This window comes from Sciurus carolinensis, chromosome 1 (assembly GCF_902686445.1).
Source record: "Sciurus carolinensis chromosome 1, mSciCar1.2, whole genome shotgun sequence".
NCBI classification, from domain to species: Eukaryota; Metazoa; Chordata; class Mammalia; order Rodentia; family Sciuridae; genus Sciurus; species Sciurus carolinensis.
The window spans coordinates 113,843,947-113,866,683 of record NC_062213.1 but is presented as its reverse complement, the minus strand read 5'-3'; the positions used below and the strand labels follow the sequence as shown (position 1 = coordinate 113,866,683).

Here is a 22,737-nt window from a genome sequence, read left to right as displayed (position 1 = left end):
AACTCACCCTCAGCTATTTTTATATGTGCATTTTAAATTGTGCATTTTACTACAGAGCTTTACTTTTAAAGCAGCATATAATATTCGCCTTTGGGACAAATTCTCTTCTGTTACAGAAAGTAACTGGAAATGCAGATGTAATGCCTATAAAAAGATGTAAGAAAATAGAAAATTTCTATGAAAGGAAGATTTGCTCCTTTGGTTTTATTTATTTATTTATTTTTTTCAGAGAGTCAAGTTATCTTTATCAGTAAATGCAACTAAACAATAGATGCTAAATTCTTCCAATATAATGAGCAAATCCAAAGGGACAGGCTGGTGCCAACAATGCTAGTTTTCACTCTCGCTAACAAAAGCTAAGAAATGTACAAGGAACTTGGAGATTCTTAGGGTCTCTTTGCCAAGAGACAAAAGGCATACAAGTAGTTGTCATTTCTTTGTCATTGTTATAAAAGCATTCATTTCCCTCATTGTTCGCTTGGAAGATTTTCTAGTAGTGCAATATATGAGAAATGTTTAAATCTAGCTGCTTGCTCTCAGTTTAGTTTAGATGGAAATAATTTTGAAGTGAAAACCTGTAACTCACCTGGAATACACACATCTGTCTTTGCTATGGAAGAGTTAAATTCTTCATATCAGATCTCCCCTATGTGAATGATTTCCCTGGTTTACTCATTCTAGCAAAGCAGCTGAGTAAAGGTTATCCAGATTATACCAATTTGCTTGATATTGCATCAAACCTCCAAAATGTCAACATATCATGCATTTCATAATGTATTGACTCTGGGACAATAACTCTTACTCTTATTGTTTCTCAAAGGGTGTTGGTGCCAGAAGAAAAGAATGATTGATGGGAAACAGACACCAGATGATAGATGCACATCCTTTTGCTTCCGATACTGATATCTCAGCGGCGCCTGGGCAGCCCTTGTGAACTGTGAGCATTGAGGATCACTCAGGGTTATCGGATGTACAATGGGAGAGCCATCACTTTGCTAAATTATTATCTGCTATTGGACATCTTTTACAAAAACAAAACTCGATATGTTCTAGGATGAAGAAAATGCTCCAAGTTGCTGTTAATGCCTAACACACAAGTATGTTAGGCTTCCACCAAAGTCCTCAATATACCTGAACACGCACAGTATCTTAATCCTTCACATCTGGTTTTGGATTCTGCTTTTGAGGTCTCATCCTCTTTTTTCTTTTCTTTTCTTTTTTTTTTTTTTTTTAAATATACAGACCTATCTACATAAAGACATATAAATATATAAATACAAGTATATATAAACACATGTATATGTAAAATAGACAAAGATTACAGATAAACCAGGAAGATTGCAAAGAATTTAGAGATGTATTTGTCAAGATTCCTGTCCATTCATGCCCTTTGGGTTACAGTGTCTTCGGTGATGCAGCCCTACCCTTTGGTGTGGGGACATTATGATGTGTGTAAGACTCAGATATACACAGAAGAAGGCAAAGTTTGGGATTACATGGCCTGTCAACCAGAATCCACGGACATGACAAAATACCTAAAAGTGAAACTGGATCCTCCGGATATTACCTGTGGAGACCCTCCTGAGTCCTTCTGTGCAATGGTGAGGAAACTCTTCTGAGTAGAATATTTCTCCTAAAGGGGTTGAATCTCATGTGCATATGAATGTGGTGAATGCGAAGGCTCCATTCACACAGAGCTGAATCCGCAGGTGGCAGATTGTGTTACCAGGCTAGTCATGCTCCATGGCGGTTTGTACTACCTGGAGCTACAATTTGCACAGTGTAATCGATGCACTAGAACTTTCTGCTTTCAATTGAAGGTTAAGTTTCAGATGGAGGTTGGGAATATGATTAGGTCGTATGTGTTATGTTAAGGATAAAATCCATTGGCAAACATTAAAAATGCAAAGGTCTCTTCACACTCATATATGAAGCCAGCCCCAGGTTCCATGGTTCCAGGTTAGATTAGCTCTCCTGGTTTCCTTCATTAGAAAGCTGCTATGATTTGAAGTCCTTGGTTAGGAGACCAGTGAAAAGAAAAGCAGAGGAGAGAGAGAGAGAGACTAAAGTCTCCCAAGATGCTTTTCCAGAAAAGCCTTATTTGCCAAAAGCCTTATTTGCCAACTCATGCAGTCCCTTATATCTAGGGATCACAGTTTTCTGTGGATATTTTAAAGGTGAATGTTGGAAAACATATTTGCTGAAAATAATGACCTGAGTCATACAAATTCAGATACTCTCCTTTTGATAAGCAGAGTTACAAAATTTATTGTTCTTATGGTGTCTTTTTCCTAGTGGAAAGTTAAATACTATGTGAAAGATAGCTTTGGAGTAGGATACTGAATTTCCACTAAGGACATAGTTCAAAGTATACCTATAACGTAGTAATAAAGAGATTGATGGTTAAAATGGTGTCAGTTAATGTGCTAAGGAATTCAGATGCCGTGTTCATTTGTTTTAGGTTGTTGTTTTTTTATCATAGATGGTCTTTATTTGATATAAGAGCTATGATCCCATTTTTCTCCATGTAATAAACAGAATCGTATGGCAGATTTTAATAGTATTCTTACCTGACTTTATTATCTTGAACCTGGCCTGGCATTTTCAGGATAGTGAAACTATTAATCAAAGTAGCATCTGCTCACAGTCCCCAGTGACTTAAATTAGCATAAGATCATCTTAGCCTGAGCACTATAGAAAAGGTTTTGTAACAGGAAACAATTTTGAGCAATAAAGAGTGTTTTCACCTAAAAGCTAAGGGCTTGCCATTTTTCAGAAGTGCCTTTGGGGACTGGTTTGAATTATAGTCTAAACCTGATTTTGTGGAGAGTGAGAAAAAGAGCTTGGCTATTAGGTGTCACTATGACTAAAGTGCCCTGAAAGACTAAATATTTCAAAAAGAGGACCCGTCTCTTTGGGAAGCAGGTATGTACTTGGCAAAGAAGTTACATTTTAGAAACCACAGGCTTCTGGAGAAGTATATTCAAACACTTTAGTAAAACTATAATAAATCTGTAAAAGAGCAGGTACGTTTGTTGACTTTATATAAGGTCTTTAATAATTTCTCATGAAAGGTCAAATATAAGATCTCATTTCAAATCTGGGATGAAATTGCTGTTCAGGCGATAGGTTGTGCAATCTTCTACTCCTAGCACGGGACCACTTCTGGGCCAACTCTTCATATTATTAAGAGCACTATAGCTCTATATATTGGTTTGCATGACGCTTACAACAATATACCTCTTCTAGGATTGTTTAATAATTTACAGATCCAAGTAAAATAGCAAACGTCTTTTTTAGGGTGTCATTTCTGCTTGCACAAGTCCTGTATGATGTGTTCAAGGTGTGATTTATATGTGCAGCTTCCCTGGTCTCAGCCTCTGGCCAGAGTGTGCTTGCTCAGCCCTGCTCCTGTCCATCATGATGAGGGTGTACCTAGCATGCCTCTTTCTCCCATGATAAGAGGAAAGGGCACATTAACAGGACTTCCCCTGCTGCTTTACACAGGGACATGGCCTAAGGTTTTAAAACAAAATAATTCTCTACCAGTCTAGTGATTAAGCCATGTTGGAGGCTAAATTGGAAGAAAAAAAAAAAAAAAAAGGATTAAAATGATGTCCTTCAGCTGGCCTTCAGAACAGTAAGATGAATACTTTGTGAAAACTCCACAGAACAGTGTCAGAAGCCTTGGTGGATTTAAACTTGTCATTAGGTTTTATAGTTTTCCGAGAGAGTGTAAGGTTTTTGAGATTTTTACCTATCAATCCTTAATTTGTAGTCCTTAATTAGTATATGATTAGCTCAGTAGATTTAATAATCTCACCTTTAAATTGCACACTTTCAGACTATCTATATGCATATTATATGCAAAGTAAGTGATAATGGCCTAGTATAGCAACACTTCTATCTGTGTTTTGGATTTTCCATAAAACTCTTTAGTTTAAGGGTTTCTGACACAAGGCTGTAAAACTGACTTGGGATACTGTCATATCAGACCTGTTTAGGTGCCCCTTAGCCGAAGGTCTAATGGGGATCCATAAATGCATTTGTGTTATGACTTACATGTTCTCCCCTCCTTGACACTTGCATCCGCTGAGCTATATTCCCAGCCCAACACTTGCATCCATACCTGTTCCTTCCAAATCATTATAGCCTATTACATCAGGGTAGCTGCCAGATAAGCAGAATCACTACTTAGTCCCTATATGTAAATGTTTGCTGCAAAACAATTTCACTTGCTCAGCTAGTGACACCCTTATTAGCTATGACTATAGCATTGTTGAGCACCAAGAGGACATGAGGTCTTAGAAATGCCTTATAATTCCCATAGCTGATTTGTTTAATATAAAATTAAAACTCATTGGCATTGCATTCGGTTTGTGTTGCTTCTTTTTGCATTTGCTCCATCACTATATGCCAGTGACTATCTATGAACTTCGCATTCATTTTAATATAGAGTGAAATTTTAGAAGAGAAACATGTGATTCCATTTTATAATAGATCTTTGCTTATTAACCTGAATGACATAGTTCATAAATCATCAATGTCGAGTAATTAAAAATGTTGTGTATTCATTGCCCAAGCATTTGTAGACATTAGTTTTCTGGGAGAATTAAAGAAATAGTAGAATAAGGGGATGCTATATGTATCAATTATATATTTTGAGAAAACTATATATTTTCTTCTTAATTAATTATATTTTTTTTAAGTTGATAATGGCTTCAAAAAATCTCTGCTTTTGCTAAGGGGGAAAAATCTGAAAGGAAGAGGAGAACTAACCATTTTTGATTTTTAGTCTGGGACAACATGTTTGTGTAAATCCTGTCCTTTCAGCCACATTATAAGCTTCAGGTAGCATATCTTCGTCAGGAAACAAATCATTCAGTGACCAGAATTTGTTTCAGTTTGCATATAGAGCAGGTAGAATGATCTGAACCCATGTGCAAAGCTGAAGTGACAAGGCAAGGCTCTGACTTGTTATTTGTGTTTAGACAAACTTAGCTGTCATCCCTCCTTGCAACACCCCGGTGGCTTAAAAATGGCAAAATTATCTGCAATTATCTCCAGTCTGCAGCTAATTTTCTGGATAAGTTAAACAAAAGCTTTGAAAGAAGCCTACAGACGGAAGTCATGTGCATGTGTACAATTTATGGTGCAGAATTGCTGATGACGATAGAAATGGGAGCCCTTCAGTGCTGCCATGGATTTCAGAGCCAATCAAAACTAAATTAGGAAACCAAGATTATTAAAAAGTCTTCTGTGCATGTAATTTTGGCATAATATTATGAGGTGGACATTAAATGTTCCCCTTGGAGACTTTCAGCATCATTAATGCAGCACGCCTTTAATTACAAGCAGACCCATATTACTAAAAAAATGGAGAAAATAAAGTACTCTAAGGTGTAGTTAGCAATGCCCTCATTATGTTTACTGAAATAATTAAAAGGAAGGGTATAATTTTTCTAAATAAAATGTCAGAATTTGAAATGAAAATGGATTTTCTGTAGGAAATTTACTAATGTGTGCTGCGCTCTTGATAGGCATTTATTCAAGTACCTTAATAGGCCTATTAATGATCGTTCCATATTGTGCTATTTCAAAATAGACTCCTATTAAGAAAAAGAATCTTTAATTACTGCAAGCATTGTGGATAGAGCACATTTTATTAAGTTCAAATGAAATTTATAAAAGTCCTAGAAAGCCTTTGTGTTTTAGGACTTCAAAGGACCCTGTGAGTGAGTGGTAACGCACAGTCTCTCAGGGCCATCCATAACTTAAATTTCTGACTTGACATCGTCTCAGGTTGCCATCTGGTGGCTATCAGGTGGCCTTTGAGAAATTAATTTGATAAACTTGGTTACATTTTTAGTGACAAGGGATTAATATCAATTTTCCAAAAATTGGAAATGACATTGACTTACATAATAATTGAATAATCTTAAAAATACACTCTGTTCACATGAAACATAATTCAATAAATGAATGAAGTTTTAATAACAGTGACATCTTTCATTTGAACTGATTTATCCCTTAATTATGCCAGAATGGAATTTTTAAAAACCTTCAGTTCTTTCATTATTAACATTTCATTATTATTAGTTCATTATTTAGACTTATTTCTTAGGAAAGTTTAATTCATGTTTGTAATGAATTAAGTTCCACTGAGATCAATCTTTCTGATTTATCACTACATCCAGTAAATCTTTGTTGAGAAGCCTATAATAACTCTGTGTTATCTATTGCATTAAGTGTAAAGTACTCTACTGCTTTTTAAATCTGAGTGCATGAAGCCTTATTTTCTAATTCTTTCCATTAGGACCCTATGATATCTCTAGGGTACTTAGGACTGACAATCTGGAAGGGAACTACTGGATTTGGGTTGAAGCTTCATTGGCATAACATGCATGGTTTATGGGGGTGGTCCTGAGATGGAATTCATAAAAATTATGCCAGGAGTAACAAACTGTAAACTATCTCATGTCATTTGTTGTTCCAAGTAGTATTTTCTGAATGCACGAGTGCTCTTGTCTCCGTAGAGCTAATGCTTCACGGGTAGAATTCCAGAAGGCTGTGTACAAATAAAGTGAACAATGAGTATAGAATTTGCAAAACCTAGCAGCAGTAGTGAGAATCAAAGTTAAATGATATATGTCCACTACTGCCAAAGGAAGTAGAGTCCTGAACAAAACTAATACAAAGTAGTATGTACGCAGAGAACAAGAGGACAGAGAAGAGCAGCACTGAGAATTTTAAGGCAACACCTTATTTTGCACCATGTCAAAGGGCCACTTGGAAAATGCTGTGTGCTAGCTGAGTGCCTAATGTTAAACAGTGTCAGAATACAAGCAGGGAGAATGCTGGGTGGGACAGATGAGTGCCTGCAGCATTGAAATGACAGTCTGGTGACCTGGTAAATGATAGGCCTTCTTTTACATAACAGGAGGGGGAGGACAAAATCCCAGAAAACTGACAAGTTTCACATACTCACACACACACACACACACACACACACACACACACACACACACGTATATATCTTAATTTAAGAGATTCTGGAAGATGCTGGGTAAAATAACCCATGGCTCATCCACATGTAGCTTAGATTTCACACAAAGATTAGCAAAAGTTAAAAGTGAAACATGACACTTGAGATAATGACCTCCTTGTGGTAGACCACTTTGAGTTACCTCTTTCAGTCCCCCAAGAGATAATCCTATTTGCTTTTAATCTAAAGGAACATGGACTGAGAAGAGTGAGAAGCCTAGTCCTACAATAGCATGATTTATCCACATGCTGTTGGGGGCTGTTGGGTCTAATCTCCAGATTGCGTCCTTCCAGGTGTAACTCAACCTATTTTCTGTGTACACCTCCTGCCAATTTCAACTGATAGCATTCTCTTGACTTTTTAATTCTTTCTGCTCTATCATCCATCTCTTTCTTTATATTTATACATCTATCTAATGATATATAAATGGAGATAGATAAAGAGTAGTCTTACCTATACTCCATCATATTCCACCTTAATGCATCTTACTGTTTGATGTGCTCACATACACATTTGTTTCAGGTCTTTTTTATATTCTGAATCTTAACTGAACTACCACCATTCTTTAAATGAGATATTATGTGAGATATATTCTGACATATAATCCAAATTCAGCAGAGACTATACATTTTATTGCTGTTATTCCTCATAGGATTTAATATCCTCATAGGCAGCATGATGACATGGTTTTAGCTGATTAATTAATCAATTAATTGAATATAGTATTTGATTAAAAGAATGTTTTCCATTTCTTGATAAATATTATCATAAATCTAATGTTTTTCCCCCTGTAAATTAAAAAAAAATGAAAAAAAAATGTAGCTCTTATGTTTGAGCAGCTCATGATGATGTTCTCAAAAGGGGACAGTAGAAACAGAATCTACTCTGAGCTCTGACACTGAAATTATCTTCCCATCTGTTTAAACTATGTATGAAGATTATTTTCCATTTCTAATGGAATCCTTTACAATTTTTTTCTGAGATGGAATTCTCATTTATTATAAATAACTTTGAAGATATTTAAAAACAACACAACATCAGAATCATTTTGCAACATCTCTAACAAGTGTCCCTCCCTAAGTACAACACATATTATGTTTTACAAAATTGAAATCATATCACATACTTTTTTTACCAATTGTCTTCATTTACTACTATGTTTTTTGCATTTATTTCTCATATATTATTCACAATATGATTTTAATAGTTGTAAATATTCAATTATGTGAATTTGTAGTATCGTTTTTATTTTCCCACTTAGACAACTTGATGTTGTTTCCATGATTTTGGCCATTGGTCAATGGTAGGATGAACAGATATCAGGATAGTGTTCTTTAACTAAACAGATCCTTCATCTCCCACATATTAAATGAATATGATTTTAGGATGTTCAGCTCATTGTGTTATTGAGTTGAGGCTGAAGGGTAGAGCTATACTGTGCTCAGGGATAGAATTGCAACTGAATGGAATGGACAGTCTTGATGTCAGTCATGGAGGAAGAAGTGTCAAGGGAGTTAGTCAGATCCTTCTCTCTAGGCCTTTCTTCATTTTGTCTAGGCTTGAGAGTCATTTTAGAGGTAGAAGGAATACAGCTTTGTCTATATGGTGGAGGGTCAAGTCAGGAGGCCTCTTTGGGAACAAAAAGTTGAAAATGAGTAAATCATACCTTGTAAACTACACCTGTGGCTTTAAAATTGCTTTAAATAGACCCACAGAAAGAAACACATTTTAGTTTGAAACTCAGTATATATACACATATCCATACAGACAACCAGAACAAAAACTTCACAAACAGGACTTTCCCTTTCTATGTGATGTGTTGTCTGGTTTTTTTTTTTCTTTCTTTCTTTACATTCCTTTCTCTTGTTTAACAAATGGTAGAAAATAATATATTGGTTGTGACACATGAATTATATGTCCCATTGTTTTGAAACTTGAATAAAAGGGAAAATACTATACATACCATCATATAATTTCCTTTTTTAAAACTCAAAATTGTTTTTGAGATACACTGTTGTATAGTATTCTATCATGTGGGTATTTCTTCAATCAGTCAAGATGTTTCAGGTTTTTTGTTTTTATACCTTAAGGCTCTTGACTAGTGACGTCAAATTGTCCACTATGACAATTTACCCATCCACCAGTATTTCATGCAAATGTGTGAGTCAGTAGGTCTACATCAACACTGGAAAATATTTTCAAATTTTCTTTAAATATAGGGTTTTATCACATAAATGAGAATATGTAGTTTGCCAAAAAAGATGAGGATTAAATTATTCTTATTCCCATCACTCTTTCAGATAAGGTTTTAATTTTAAAATTTGACATTGATAAAAGGATATATATATAGAGGTGAAAATGGAATTTCATTTTTAATAGAAGTTTGCATTTACTTATAGAAGTGGCTGATTTTTGATGTTTCTTGACTGTTTACATTTCTTTATCTCTAAATGTAGTAGCTTTATTCCTTTGTACTTTTTACCCCTTTCCTAATTTTTCTACTGAAGCCACCAATTAAAAAACAAATATGTAAATTTGTACTTATTACGCAAACTTCATTTTTTGTTAGTTTAATCAACGTAAGCATCCTTTGGGCCTGAAGAGATCGTATTTCAGAGACTTTTCCACACCATTCATGTTGTGAAAATGGTATGTATTCCTGCCCTGAATTTGAGTGGCAGGAAGCCATAGTCTTGGGGCTAGAAAAGGTTCATCTGAGAGCCCACTTTTATGTTTTTTGTTCCAAATTTACAAACTTTGAAAAGTTGTTATTTACCCTCAAGTAAAGTTTCCATTTTCACTTAGAATCAGTGCTTTTGAAAACAATTGAATACTGAAGCACATTCTTTGTATAGAGCAAGTAGTATGAAATCTACTTTGGTAGTTTGGTTGACAGACCAGTGGGCAGACTGTTTTCATGTGTAGTTTTAAACTTCAGATTTTCTTCTCTTACATTAGGAGAAAATGATGGAAGTTGTTTTACAAGCATAATATTGGAAAAGAAGTTACTGAGATTGGCAGGTTGTAAGTTTCTTCTCATCTTGCTGGGAATAGATAGATTCACATAGTATCTGTTTTATGAAAATTAAATATGTGAGCTGAGGAAAAAAAAAAAACCAGAATTGGTTTTCATTCTTTGACCTACTTTGGAGCTGACTTCTGAAATATTAAATGAGGAATTGAACTGGGTATTGCTCCAGTCCAAAGAAATAGCCCTTTTGTTCCAGAAGGATGCTGTCCGTTGAGGGGCCCTGCTGCTGATACTATCATCAGGTCATGTCTGCACAATGATTTTTTAGCATCACATGTAACTTTTTGTTTCTTTTCTGTTGATCCCTTTCCTTCTTGGAAATGATAAAATGGAGGAATCAAATATCCTTCCAAACAACTTCCAAGCATGGTCTAAACATTAATCTTGTGTTTCAGCAGTGTTGTTAAGATTCCTCTCTATTGATTTATATGAGGGGAGAATTCATAAATGGGTAGAAAAGACTGGTCAAGAGTGAGGAATATGAAACCTGCCGAGAAGTTAGAAGACTATTCTAGAAAAAGAATTCTGTATTTCAAGGGAAGATATTTTAGTGTGTGCATAGGTGCCAGAAGACATGAGTGTGGGATGTGTAAAACTAAAAATTGTCTGCCAGACATGGAGAGCTGAGATTTGTGGGTCATGTGAAGGTTAAACCAGAGGTCCTAAATCTTTTTGAAATTGACATTCAAAAGTTGTAGATTGATTTGTGGGTCAGGGTAGACTGAGGCCATTTACATTACGGATCATCTGCGGGTTCTCTTCACAGAAGAAGAGAACCAACCTGTTGTGGTCTGCACAGGTTACACAAGAGGACATGTGCATGGTAGAGAGAGAATGGACTGGTGGCCAATATGTTAATCTGCGGTTGGTTGTAGATTTCTAGACCACTGCATATGGAATTTGATTCCAAAGTTTAGGAAGACAAATCTCACATGAGGTGTTAGGGAACATTCTCATCAATGTATCTACAATGTGGTGCAGAATAATGTTCTATTTAGCCATCACAGAAGTCAGTACTTTTAGAGTGCTTAATATGGTATGAGACGTACATAGAACTTACTGTATGTTTGCTGAATTGGATTCGTGTCATATTTTTTTACAAATAATACTCGTAGTTGATGTTTGTGAAGAACTTACATTTTGCCATGTGTTGTATTAAATGCTTGTTGGTTCTTGTTATCTCAATTCTACCATTATTCTTATTTACCAGGTGAAGTAGTTGAGGCATGAGGTTAAGTAAATTTTGCAATTTGTAGTGGAAACAAGATAAATCCAGGTAGTCAGATACCTATGTCCTGCACTTATTCTATTCCCCTCTGATTTTATTTGTAACATGTGTGAGCACCATTTTAAAAATCACATTTATGATTTGGACTATGAGCTGTGATACTATGATTTTGTTATTTAAAAAGGCTTTTATCTGAAATAACCTCAGGAAATTGGATTCTGTAAACAGAGCATATGGAATGTTGGAAATATGCATTATGTGATGAGTGTCTTCATTCAGGGATAAGAGAACCAATCAACACTGTTTGTTTCCATTTTTGCTTTCTTTTCCATTAATGTGTTCATATAAATGGAAATAAGCTGTTAGAAATCATAGAGAGCTGAGTACATATTGTATTCACCATCTCAAACCAGAATAATAAGTCGGCAACTGTTGGCTAGTTAACAAAATCACATTCTTGTGGGTGAGGTGTTGAGAGAAGTAGTTAGCATGACGCTTTTGTTTTGTTTTGTTTTGACAGTGTCAATAACAACTGTTACCATATAGCCAGCCGCCTACATGATTTCTCTACTTGGATGTCCACTAGGCATTTTAAACTTAACGTGTTTGTTATAGCACTCTTGATTTCTTCTAAATCAATTCTGCTTCTAGTCTTTCCCACATTTGTAAATGGCAACTTATCTATCTAGCTGCTCAAGACAAACAATCTAGGAATTCTCCTTAATTCCTTTATATTGCTCACCCACATATTGGCAAGTTCTGTTAGCAAAACCTTCAAAATATATTGCAAATCTTATCATTTTCACTTTCTCTAGTGCTAATAACCAGATCCCATCCAGCTTTCTCTCTAGGTTAGGCCCTTCAGTATCTTGTAATTGATCTCCCAGCTTCCCATGCCTGTTCTATTATCAAAATCACTTACCTTTTAATATATTATTATATATGATATGATACATGATATAATCTATAATATAAATATTATATGTAATATAACTTTATATATATTTGTACAATTGGTCCTCCATATATGCAGGTTATATATTATGGATTTAACTAATATTGGCTAGAAAAATATTTTTAGAATTATGTCTGTACTGAACATGCACAAGCTTATTTTTGTTGCCAATATTCCACAAGCAATAAAAACTATTTGTATAGCATTTACATTTGTATTAGGTATCATTATTTACAGTATACAGGAGAATATGTGTAGTTACAGGCAAATACTACACCATTTTATATAAGGGACTTGAGCATTCATGAATTCCCACAGCAGTTCCTGGAACCAGTCCCTCTTGGATATGAAGGAAAGACTGTAATTTTCAAAATCTTTGTAAGTCAGGTCCTTTCACAGTTCATTTTCCTCCTGTAACCTTTGTGTCCATTCAATATTAAGTCTAAAACCTTATTACTACCCAAAAGTCCCTATATAATTAATGCATATGTGCTAACCTCCACTCTATTTGCTCCCACCTTGCTTAGTCCCCTCTGGTTGCATCGATGGTCCTCATAACATGCATTTTATTCTCTTTTGGTTCACATCTGCATTCTCAATATCTCCTATAACTTGTTCCCACCTTTTATACAGGTCTATGCTTAAAAACCATCTCGAAATTACCTATCAGACCACCCTATGTAAAATCTGTCTCCTCCACATTCTTTATCATTCTTTATCCATCTCCTAGGAATTCTTAACTCCTTTATATTGCTCACACACATACTGCCAAGTTCTGTTAGCAAGACCTTCAAAATATATTGCAAATCTAAAACTTATTACAAGCCATCATGTTTTCTAGGTACTTAGCATAGGAATGATATTAAAAATATTTAAAAACTGGGACACACAATCAGAAAGGGTATCAATGGTTATGCCTTACTGTCTTCTTTCTAAGTATCATTTAGAAATCTTTGATATTTATTAAATGAAATGTTTGTATATGTATGCAAAAATGTCTCTCTCTCTCTCTCTATATATATATATATATATTTTTTTTTTTTTTTTTGTTTTGTTTTGTTTTCCCCTCCAGAAAATTAAGTTCCAAAGGGTGGGAACTGTGTCTTGTATCTCCATAGTAGGTCTTAGTAAATATCTGTTGAATGTAAGAATTAGCTATTAAAACAGAGATTCATTAATTTGTCCTTAACTTTCATATCTAAGATTACTGTTCCATGTGGTCTCTCAGGTATATGGGACATGCAAAACATCTTTAATCTTGAAGAAAAGCATAACTATTTTATTTTGGAATTAAAAATTAAAGTACATAGATAATATAATAAACACATATACAAATGCCACTTAGAATTTACAATGGTAAATATTGTTTTGGTTAGGATTCTTAAAAACCTAAACAGACATTACAGACAGAATTGAAAACACATTTGTTCCTACCCCTTGATCCATCTCCTTCTTCCAGAGGAAACCAGTGACTTGAATTTGGTGTTTGCATCTAGTCCATGTTTTTATGCTTTTTATACCAAATTTAAGCATTCAAAAACAATAGTTTTAATGTCAGATTTTTAATATGTTATCATCCTAGAATAAACTCTTCTATGAAATGCTCTTTCAACGTTATTTTTTAAATAACATTATTAAATTACATTATTACATTATTAAATTACATTATTAAATAACATTTTTAAACGTGATCTGTACAATCTATATTATTCATATTACAATGCTATACACACACACACACACACACACACACACACAAAGGGAGAAACATACACTTGTAAAATTATATATATATATATATTTTTTTTTTTTTTGCTTGTTTTAATTATTTGGAATTACAAGGCACTCTACAAGAGTGTAGGTTGCACCAGTCTCTTGGTATATATGAGCAAGAGTTTTGCTGTGTTCCTGTTTTTCCTCAGGTATGCACCCTGAAGCTAATCTGTTTTAGACAATGAATATTTACATCAGATGCACCTCGTTGAATCCATGCCAACAGATGACAAGAGTTCTCCTCAACAAGTTTTGTTTGGTCTTATTGTTATACGCTTCCTCTTGTAATGTAATTAAATATATTTAAGAACTTGTGTGTCTCTTATTTCCTTAGCTCATCATTAGATTTTGTGATCTATCAGAGCAAGCATAATTAACTCAGGATTTTTGATAAAACTATGTGGACCATGGCTCATCTCTTGTCTTGGTTTTAATTATTTAATTTTAAATCACTTGGAAGTTATATGAGCATCCCTTATACATATTCAGAATGGTAAAGCAGGAGGAAGAATGAAATTTGAAGAAATAAACATCAGCCAAACTATAATCAAACTTTTTTAACTAGATCTTTGTGCAGCATTCAACAAATTTTAAGAGTGACATTCTAGATCTGGCTGCCTAAATTGAAAGGTGTACTCTGACCTCTACAATTTATACACTAATCACTGTTTAAAATTATTTTTGTTAGCTATATATAATTTTTCCAAGTTCACTCTCTTCATTACTGGACTATAACAACTGGAAGTCTTGTTGCTTACTTTGCAAGATGATATATAAATATTGCCTCATTCATCACCAGAATAACTTGTCCCCTAGATGAAAACCTGAGGGTGATGTGTAACTGTAATAAATTTGGACAGCAAAGGAAGGGTTCCATTTCCAATTAAAACCACAGCCAGGAAGTTTCCATTTAGACTGTCAGGGAAGGTAGATCAGCACACATTTTGTTATTTTCTTATCTGTTTGAGGAGAGTCTGAGCTATGGGCTGTTATAGGAGTATCAGTCTTGGTAAGGCTTTATGTCCCTCCCAAGAAGGGCCAATTGTTTCTCCAGAGAGGAAATTTCTGCAATCATAAAGTTTCTGACATTTAGAGGTAGGTAGTTAGAAGAGGAAAGTCTAACATGGGAAAATGCATGACATACAGGATATTTTATTTGGGATTCAAACAGGCATGAAGGTTCAAATTGATTTGACGGTTCAAAATAACTTATGTCGCTTCTTTGTTCTGAAGGATAAGATGATGATGTACTTAGCCTAGTGCCTGACATATAGTTAGTACTCAACAAATATCAATTATTATTATGAGTGTAATGATCATTTTTGTTGCTAAAAGGTTCAATCATTCTGATTCTCACTCTCCGCTTTGAAGGGATCTTCCGCATGTTTTCCTGTTAGCTCCCTTTCTGTGAACTGTCCAGCCTTCCCTGATGTTACTAATGGCATCTAATAACTAACTGCTTATGAGGTTCAGGCTCCAAGCCAGGTATTTAAAATCAACATAATTTCAGAACTGTGGTTTTAAAGTAAATGAAATGTATTCCAAATAAAATAGTATTAAAATAATAATTCATGGATGCAATGACATTTGCACTGAGATTATAATGGCTCAGTGCACTAACAATTACACTAGACATGCCTAAAAACGATATAATAACTAATCTGAAAAATTTAACAAAATAAATAACTGTGCAAATAAATAAAAGCTCATTTTACTAATAAAATGAGATCGGTGTGTTGGCTCGCATAGAGACTTAGCAAGTGGGAGAAATTCCTTCATGGGAAATGCAAAGGCTGGGTATTAATTCAGTTTGTCTGGAAGTCATAATATCCACGCTGCCCCCTTCCTAAGAGGTGTGCAATGGATTGCCTCTAACACTCCCAATAAACAGAGTAAACCTTCTTCATCATTAGATAAAACCTTACTTCCATAATTCCTACTTAATCCAACTGTATTTTATTTCACATGATTTTTGGATACTCAAAGAGAGACACCAAATAGTTTTTAATCAAGGTGACTGTGAGAATTGGGAAGAGACCGTTTCTTTCCAAAGAATGTAGTCTGACTGGATGGCTTGAAGAGGGAGAGCAGGCTAGATCTCAGCCTCAAAGCAGCTTAGTGGGGCAGGGCTGCCTCCTGTTGGGCTACTGTACAGACTTCTGTTACAACTTGATCTGCAGGACTCACCCTGCATTTTGGAATTTGTACCACCCAGTGGGAAACAGCTTTTGCAGGCCATACATAAACTTTATATGACATTGAGAGATAAAAGTAGCAAATGTTAATAATTTAACTTAATGAGCACCTACCATGAGCAAAGTACTATGCTAGAGATACAAAGATAATAAAGCAGATACGCTTTATTTGGAGCTTACAAAAAATGGCAGGCAGAAACATATTCAACAAATACACCAATAACTGCTACTGGGATAAATGGTTCTAAGAAATGTAAGTTCTTATGAGATGGTATAATCATAATGCTGGTTGTGATAGGAAATTAAAGTCCATTCTTCTTGAGGGAAGTCTAGATGTTGTCAAAGGCTAGATTTGCTCAGTGATGTTTTTGGTTTTGCATATACATTCTTAAAGCTATTAAGATGTGCACCTTGATAATTGAAATTCTTACAGTAAAATAGATCTGCTTTCACAGGAATAGAAATTTAGCTTCTTTTCCTCTGTGAATTATGTTTTTAAGACAGTTTAAAAGTGAAGATTTTTAGCAGCTGTCCTGTGGTAGCCAGTAGTTTTCCTTAGTAAAGCACTCACCACTTCATTTTGTAATTATTGGCTTTTAGTCTGCTTCCCACAGCAGATTATAATCTCCTTGAGAAAAGAAATGGAACCTTGTTGTTTGTTGTGTCCCCAGCTATTAGAATAGTGGCTGGTACATAGGTGGCCTCAGTATCCAATGATGGATTGAAGAATCCTCCTACCAGTCTGTTTTCCTAAATCTCTGCTCTTCCCAATTTTATTTATTTTTATTATTGTCTCCATCACTTTTTTTTCTTCCTTCTATTGTCTTTGCCATCATTTATGAAACCAAAGTAACTTCATGCTGAATCTGGCAGACTGCAACTTTTGAGGATATTTTGTGGGAGTATGCTATGGTTTGGGTATGGTCTGAGTGTCTGCCAAGTGTCCAGGTGTTGGGAGTTTGGTACCCAGGGTGGCAGTATTGGAACGTATGTAGACCTGTAGGAGCTGAGGTCTAACAGGAAGTCGTTAGGTCATTGGGGGCATACCATCAAAAGGGATTAAAGTATTTTCTCCTGAGACCCTGCTTAGTTCTTGTAAGAGTGTTATTATAAAAGGAACAAGCCATGCAGCTCTCTCTGCTTCCTGATTTGAGATGTAATCACTTGCTCCTGTGTGCATTCCACTGTGATATAGTATAGACCATTGCCCTCATCAGAGGCCAAACCAATTGGACTGCCTGATCTCGAACTTTGAACTTCCAGAACTGTGTCTAATCTAAATAAATCACCTTTTCTTCGTTAAGTAGACTGTGTCAGGGATTTTCATTACTGTAGGAACAGAAAGCTTACTAATACAGAGTACTTAGTAGACTCACCCAATTGCACATTCTGTAACTTAATGGTGTTCCCTCCACACAAGGAGTTCGTTTCTACATGTGCTTATGGACTTCTTTGATCTGCAAAGCCCTGTGCTAGGCAGGTTGGGTGATAATGATGACAGCCTCTGCCTTCAAGAAGATTTATAGAGTAAATAATTATTTAGAGAGAAGACAGAGGAGCTCCATGTAAAGAGTTTTGAGAACACAGAAAGAAGCATTTGGCGCAAACTCACAGGAATCAGTAATAGCTTCATGAAAAGAGAAGATCTTTGAGTTGAGCTTTGAGGAAAGAGTAGACATTTATGAGATGGAAGGACATTCCAGCTTAAGGAAACTTTTGCTTTTTAAAATAATTTCCTTTTGTGGCTCTATCTGGAAAGTAACTGACAACCATGAATTGATGTAAATCCTGCTCAGCTGTCCTCTTGTTTTCCAATACATAGCACAGTAACCTCCTTTCTTGTACTTGGCACATTCTCCCTCTTTATAATCTTGTCAATCATTGAATACTATCATGTAGATGAAGGTACTTTATAAAATGCAAAGGACTACATAAAGTCGGGGAAAGTCCTATAGAGAGGTAAGTTATCATTAAATTGTATTCTGTACTTATTTGTGCTACTACCCAAAAGTGTTTTCATTTGATTTGCCCCAGTGTTCCAAAACAAATCGTCATAATGCCATGAGTCCTACCTGTGGTCATTCTTAGAGTGGCACAAATTTATGCATAATCACCAACAACTTCATTCTAGAAGAATCTATCCATAAATGAAAGGACATCAATATTGCCTTTTCCCCAGTTTGTTAAATGGACAGGATGATATGTACTACATTTGATTCATTATCCTCAGTATTAAAATTCCTAAAGTGCCTTAAATTTGAGACCTATATTTTTATATTAATAATTCATATTTGTGTAAAAATAACTTTAAAATGATCTCATGTACCTTGACTTATGTAAATTTTAATATATAGGTGGTAATAGTCTTTTTCCAAATAAAAAAAAAGGCTTAAAAGAATAAATAACTTCTCCTAAATATTACAAATAAAGGGCACTTGTCGGATCACCACATCTATCTAAGATTATAATTAACTTTTATTAAGTATATGCATTAGGTACCAAGTGCCTCGTGTGATTAGTTTAATCTTTGAATGAAAGCTTGAGTAGATTTCAGAAGGATGTAAATATACTGCCCTTGAGTTTGCAGTTTTTTCAAAGACATTCTTTGTCCTTTTCATGTACATGTTTGTTAGTTAAGTAAGCACTTGGCAAAAGAATGTTGCAGTCATTATTGATGCTTCTTACCTTGGGTTGTCATAAGGCTTATGAAAGTCTTCCACAGAAATCATGCCAGAACAGATTCCTCTGGGCACCACAGGATCAGAGGCATTGGGCTATTGACAGATTGATACCAGAAAAAAAACTTGGAGACCTCTGGAGGAAAAGTACCCAGTAATTTTACAGTATAACTAATGGGAACTTTACTGCAAAACTAGAAAATTATTCATGTAGTTGTGCTCTGAAATGAACAAGGCTGTTCTTAAACATTGCTTTATGGGTTCCCTCCATCCCTCCTTTCCTTGTCTGTTTTTATGGATGTTCATAATCAACCTATGAAACTACTAGCAAAGTCCCCATTTTCATTTTGGAATAGCATGAGGGGAAAAAAGAACCTTAATACCAGGTTCTAATAAAAATGACCATAGGAAGCTATAAATCCATGTTTATAATTTGATAGTTATTAATCTGTGAAATCCAGAAGAATATTTTTTGGATATGCAAATCTGATTTCTTTTTAATATGCTGGACAGTAATATTCCTTTCAGTAGAAATTTCTACTAAGTAGTATCTTTAACTTGACATTGTGCTTCTGTTTACTTCTGTTCATGAGTATCTTTGGTCCCTTGAGGAAAATAGAAATGTATCTACTTTGAGGTGACATTTACCAAGGACAGCAAAATTTACAGTAGTAAATTTGTATTAAAATAACTACGTTTTGAATTGTTTCCTGGATGAATATGACAACTTTCCTCAGTCTCGTCAGTCTCTCTTCAGACTCCTCAGTCTCTCAATTACAGAAGGCTGATTCTTAAAAATAAAACAGCAACAAAAACTAAAGAAACATTTTGAAATCAAGATGCTTTTTGGTGATCACCTGACAGTTTAAGAAATCAGTCAAATGAATCACCCTTTTCAAATAGTCACCATAGTTTTGATAGGCTGAAACTTGCTGAAGCCATCACTAGTCTTCCTTTTGTAGGCTAGCCTTCTTTTTTATCACCCAATACATACCCACATTTCTTAACATAGTAAAAGTAAAACTGACCATTCAGTTTTATGTACACATATATTTCTAAAGTCTATAGTCTTTGCATCCAATTCCGTTTGCTTAAATTTGTGGATTTTACAAAGGAAGGCAAGATTATTTTAGAGCCTCTTGATATGTGGCATGAACTGTCCTTTTGATAATGCATCCCATGAGGTATACATTCCTGCAAAGTCTTGGTTACTGGGGCGAAGGCAAGCTTATCATTGAGCAGAAATCCAAAGAAATTTGAATGGAGAAATACTAGTTCCAAATGGACTGGCCTTGGGTCAAGCTTTGCTGCCTACTCTTTTGCTGATCTTCAGAGCTCTTCTGCCTGGATTCCACCCTCCCTGTGCCTTGGGCAGGAACAGGGGACTACCAATGGGGATAGTCTTTATCCAAATAATTTACGCTGTTGTCCTGTCTAGAAAATCTGTGTTTTACAGGTACTCACAAAACGAATGGAAATCCAGCAACGGAATTTAAAATACCAAAGCATATATTTTAGGGAAAGGAATACGTTCTCTCTCTTTTTTTTTTTTCCCTCTGATACAACCCCCAAGACACCTTGAACTAACTTGCTGTATCAGGCAGGCCCTGTCATTGATTAGACTGCTGATACTATCTGCAACTAGAGAAGCAGAACTAGAAGGAGATATATATGAAGAGATGCATTGCTTATAAGATTGTGGGGCCAGGGAGGCAAGTCTAAAATCTGTAAATCAGGAAGATTAGGCTGGAGCTCTTGGGTACGGTTTGAACTGCCATCCATAGTTGGAATTTGCTCTTCTTGAGGGAAGCCTCAGTTCTGCTCTTAAAGCCTTTTAACCATTGAGTCATGCCACCTAGACTACCTAGAAAAAATCTTCCTTACTTAAAGTCAATCATGTTAATCCATCTAAAAACACCTTCACAGACAGCACCTAAGTAACTGGTAATTGTAGCCTAGCAGGCTGATGCATCAGAAAGACCATCACATCTGCTTTTCAGGAATGCTATGATAACCATTTTCTAAGTAGATGAGCTATTTAAGTTTTTTGCATGAATATACTTTAAGACCTAAAGGAAATGAGATTGAAAAAGGATTAGTATCTAAAGAAGATAAATATGATATTTCTTTTTTTTTTCTTGGGCCATATCTTTGTCATGCTTGGAAATTCAAGTAAGTGACAAATTTCAGTACCTATGCAACATTTCATTGATATTTATGATTGTCTTTGACATGATGATTCAATAGGTTAAGGGAACACTGATTGACTAGCAGTCTTAATGAATGATAAATCAACTAATTACAAGCCAAACATTATTGTTACTGATGACATTAGTAAAATATAGTTATTTAAATGATAGATTTAATACTATTTAGATTAATAACCAGATACAAATTGAACATAATTGTCAATGTTGATAATTGAAACCATTACCAATGAATTAATTGAATGGACTATTTAGAATAATTCATATGTTTTGTTTTTAATGCAGCTATTACAGGACACATTCTGAAAGCACATTGTAATCTATAAAGTTACTATTGCTGACTTTATAATCAAATATAGGCAGCCCTTTTCACTTGAAAGAATTTATATATTCAATCTGTAATTCCCTTTTGTTTCTTTAGAACACTTTAATAAGATTGTAGTAAGGAGTACATTCCCCATATCTGAATAACAGGACCACCATTACTTGTAGCACTAAAGCAAATATTTAGTGTCCCAAATCATGTTTTAATGAGATGAAACTTCATTCTATTAAATTACACAATAAAAACAGATGGGTATTATTCTGTCAGGTCAAAACCAGATATGTTTTTTAACATTACATTTTCTGTATTTAAAATTAATACCATGATCTGTGCCCTTTTTAATACTTAAAGATATTAACAGCCAATTTATTGATGTTTAAAAATGCTCAATAAATGTTTATCATTTTTTCTCATGTAGGATGTATTTTTAACACTTGCTAATTTTCTGTATCCATCTTGCACCAGTTTTGAACTTAGAGTCCTTCCATTTTCCAGCAAACAGCTTTTTTTCTCTTTGCCATGATCTTTCAGCCTTTTCTCAAAGTCATCAGAAGAAGGCATGAAAGGAGGTTTAAGATATGATGTTCAGGGTTTTCTTCTCTCAAGGAGTTTGGCTGATGCAAAGACACTGGGTACTTTTTTGGCCTGCCATTGTGTGTCCCAGCAGGCCTCCGAGGCTCCTGGCTGTCCTGTGCCAAGTTCCACAGGGCTCTCTGACGCACTTGTCCTCAGTATAGTCTCTGTGCACCTGCTGTATTTATTGCTCTGAACTCTGGTTCCCTGCCCCTCCTAGACAGAGCTTCCCATCCACTTGCAGAAAGTCCACACTATTTCTGGACACTAAAAGTGACAATTGAAAATCTTATTCCTGTGAATATGAGTCCTGAAAGCTAACTATAGTCACCACCAATTTTCTAGACTCTCACATTTGCATTGGAATATGGAAGTATGTTTTACCCACATCTCAGATTTTCTTTCTTTCTTTCTTTTTTTAATGGCAGGTGAGAGAACTAGGAGTCTTCAGAACTAAATATTAACTTACACTCAGTTGCTGTTTCCCTTCCTTTATCAACTTGATATTTTAATGTAAATGAACTTTTGTTGCTGTGTGTTATTCAGATAACCACTTAACTACATATGCCAATCATTTCGCTACTTGCAGGACATCAAACCTTTGCATGACATAGGTATTATTGTTCTTGTTTTATGTAACTTGAGAACCCTAAAACTTGGGTAAAATCGTTTTTTCCAACATTAGAGCTAATGAAAGACAGAAGTGTGATTCATCCCCAGTTCCAAA

General features: G+C 35.1%; 1 protein-coding gene across 5 annotated transcripts in view; it reads left to right on the top strand.

The window, feature by feature from the left end:
* The first annotated feature begins 1,249 nt into the window (after positions 1 to 1,249).
* Positions 1,250 to 22,737, top strand: part of Ntng1 (netrin G1) — a 319,935-nt gene continuing 298,447 nt past the window's right edge. For all 5 annotated transcript variants that reach the window (XM_047523631.1, XM_047523628.1, XM_047523630.1 and 2 more), the window contains exon 1: positions 1,250 to 1,601. In XM_047523631.1, coding sequence (XP_047379587.1) covers positions 1,356 to 1,601 — 246 coding nt within the window. In that variant the 5' untranslated portion in view covers positions 1,250 to 1,355. The remainder of the gene's footprint in view (positions 1,602 to 22,737) is intronic.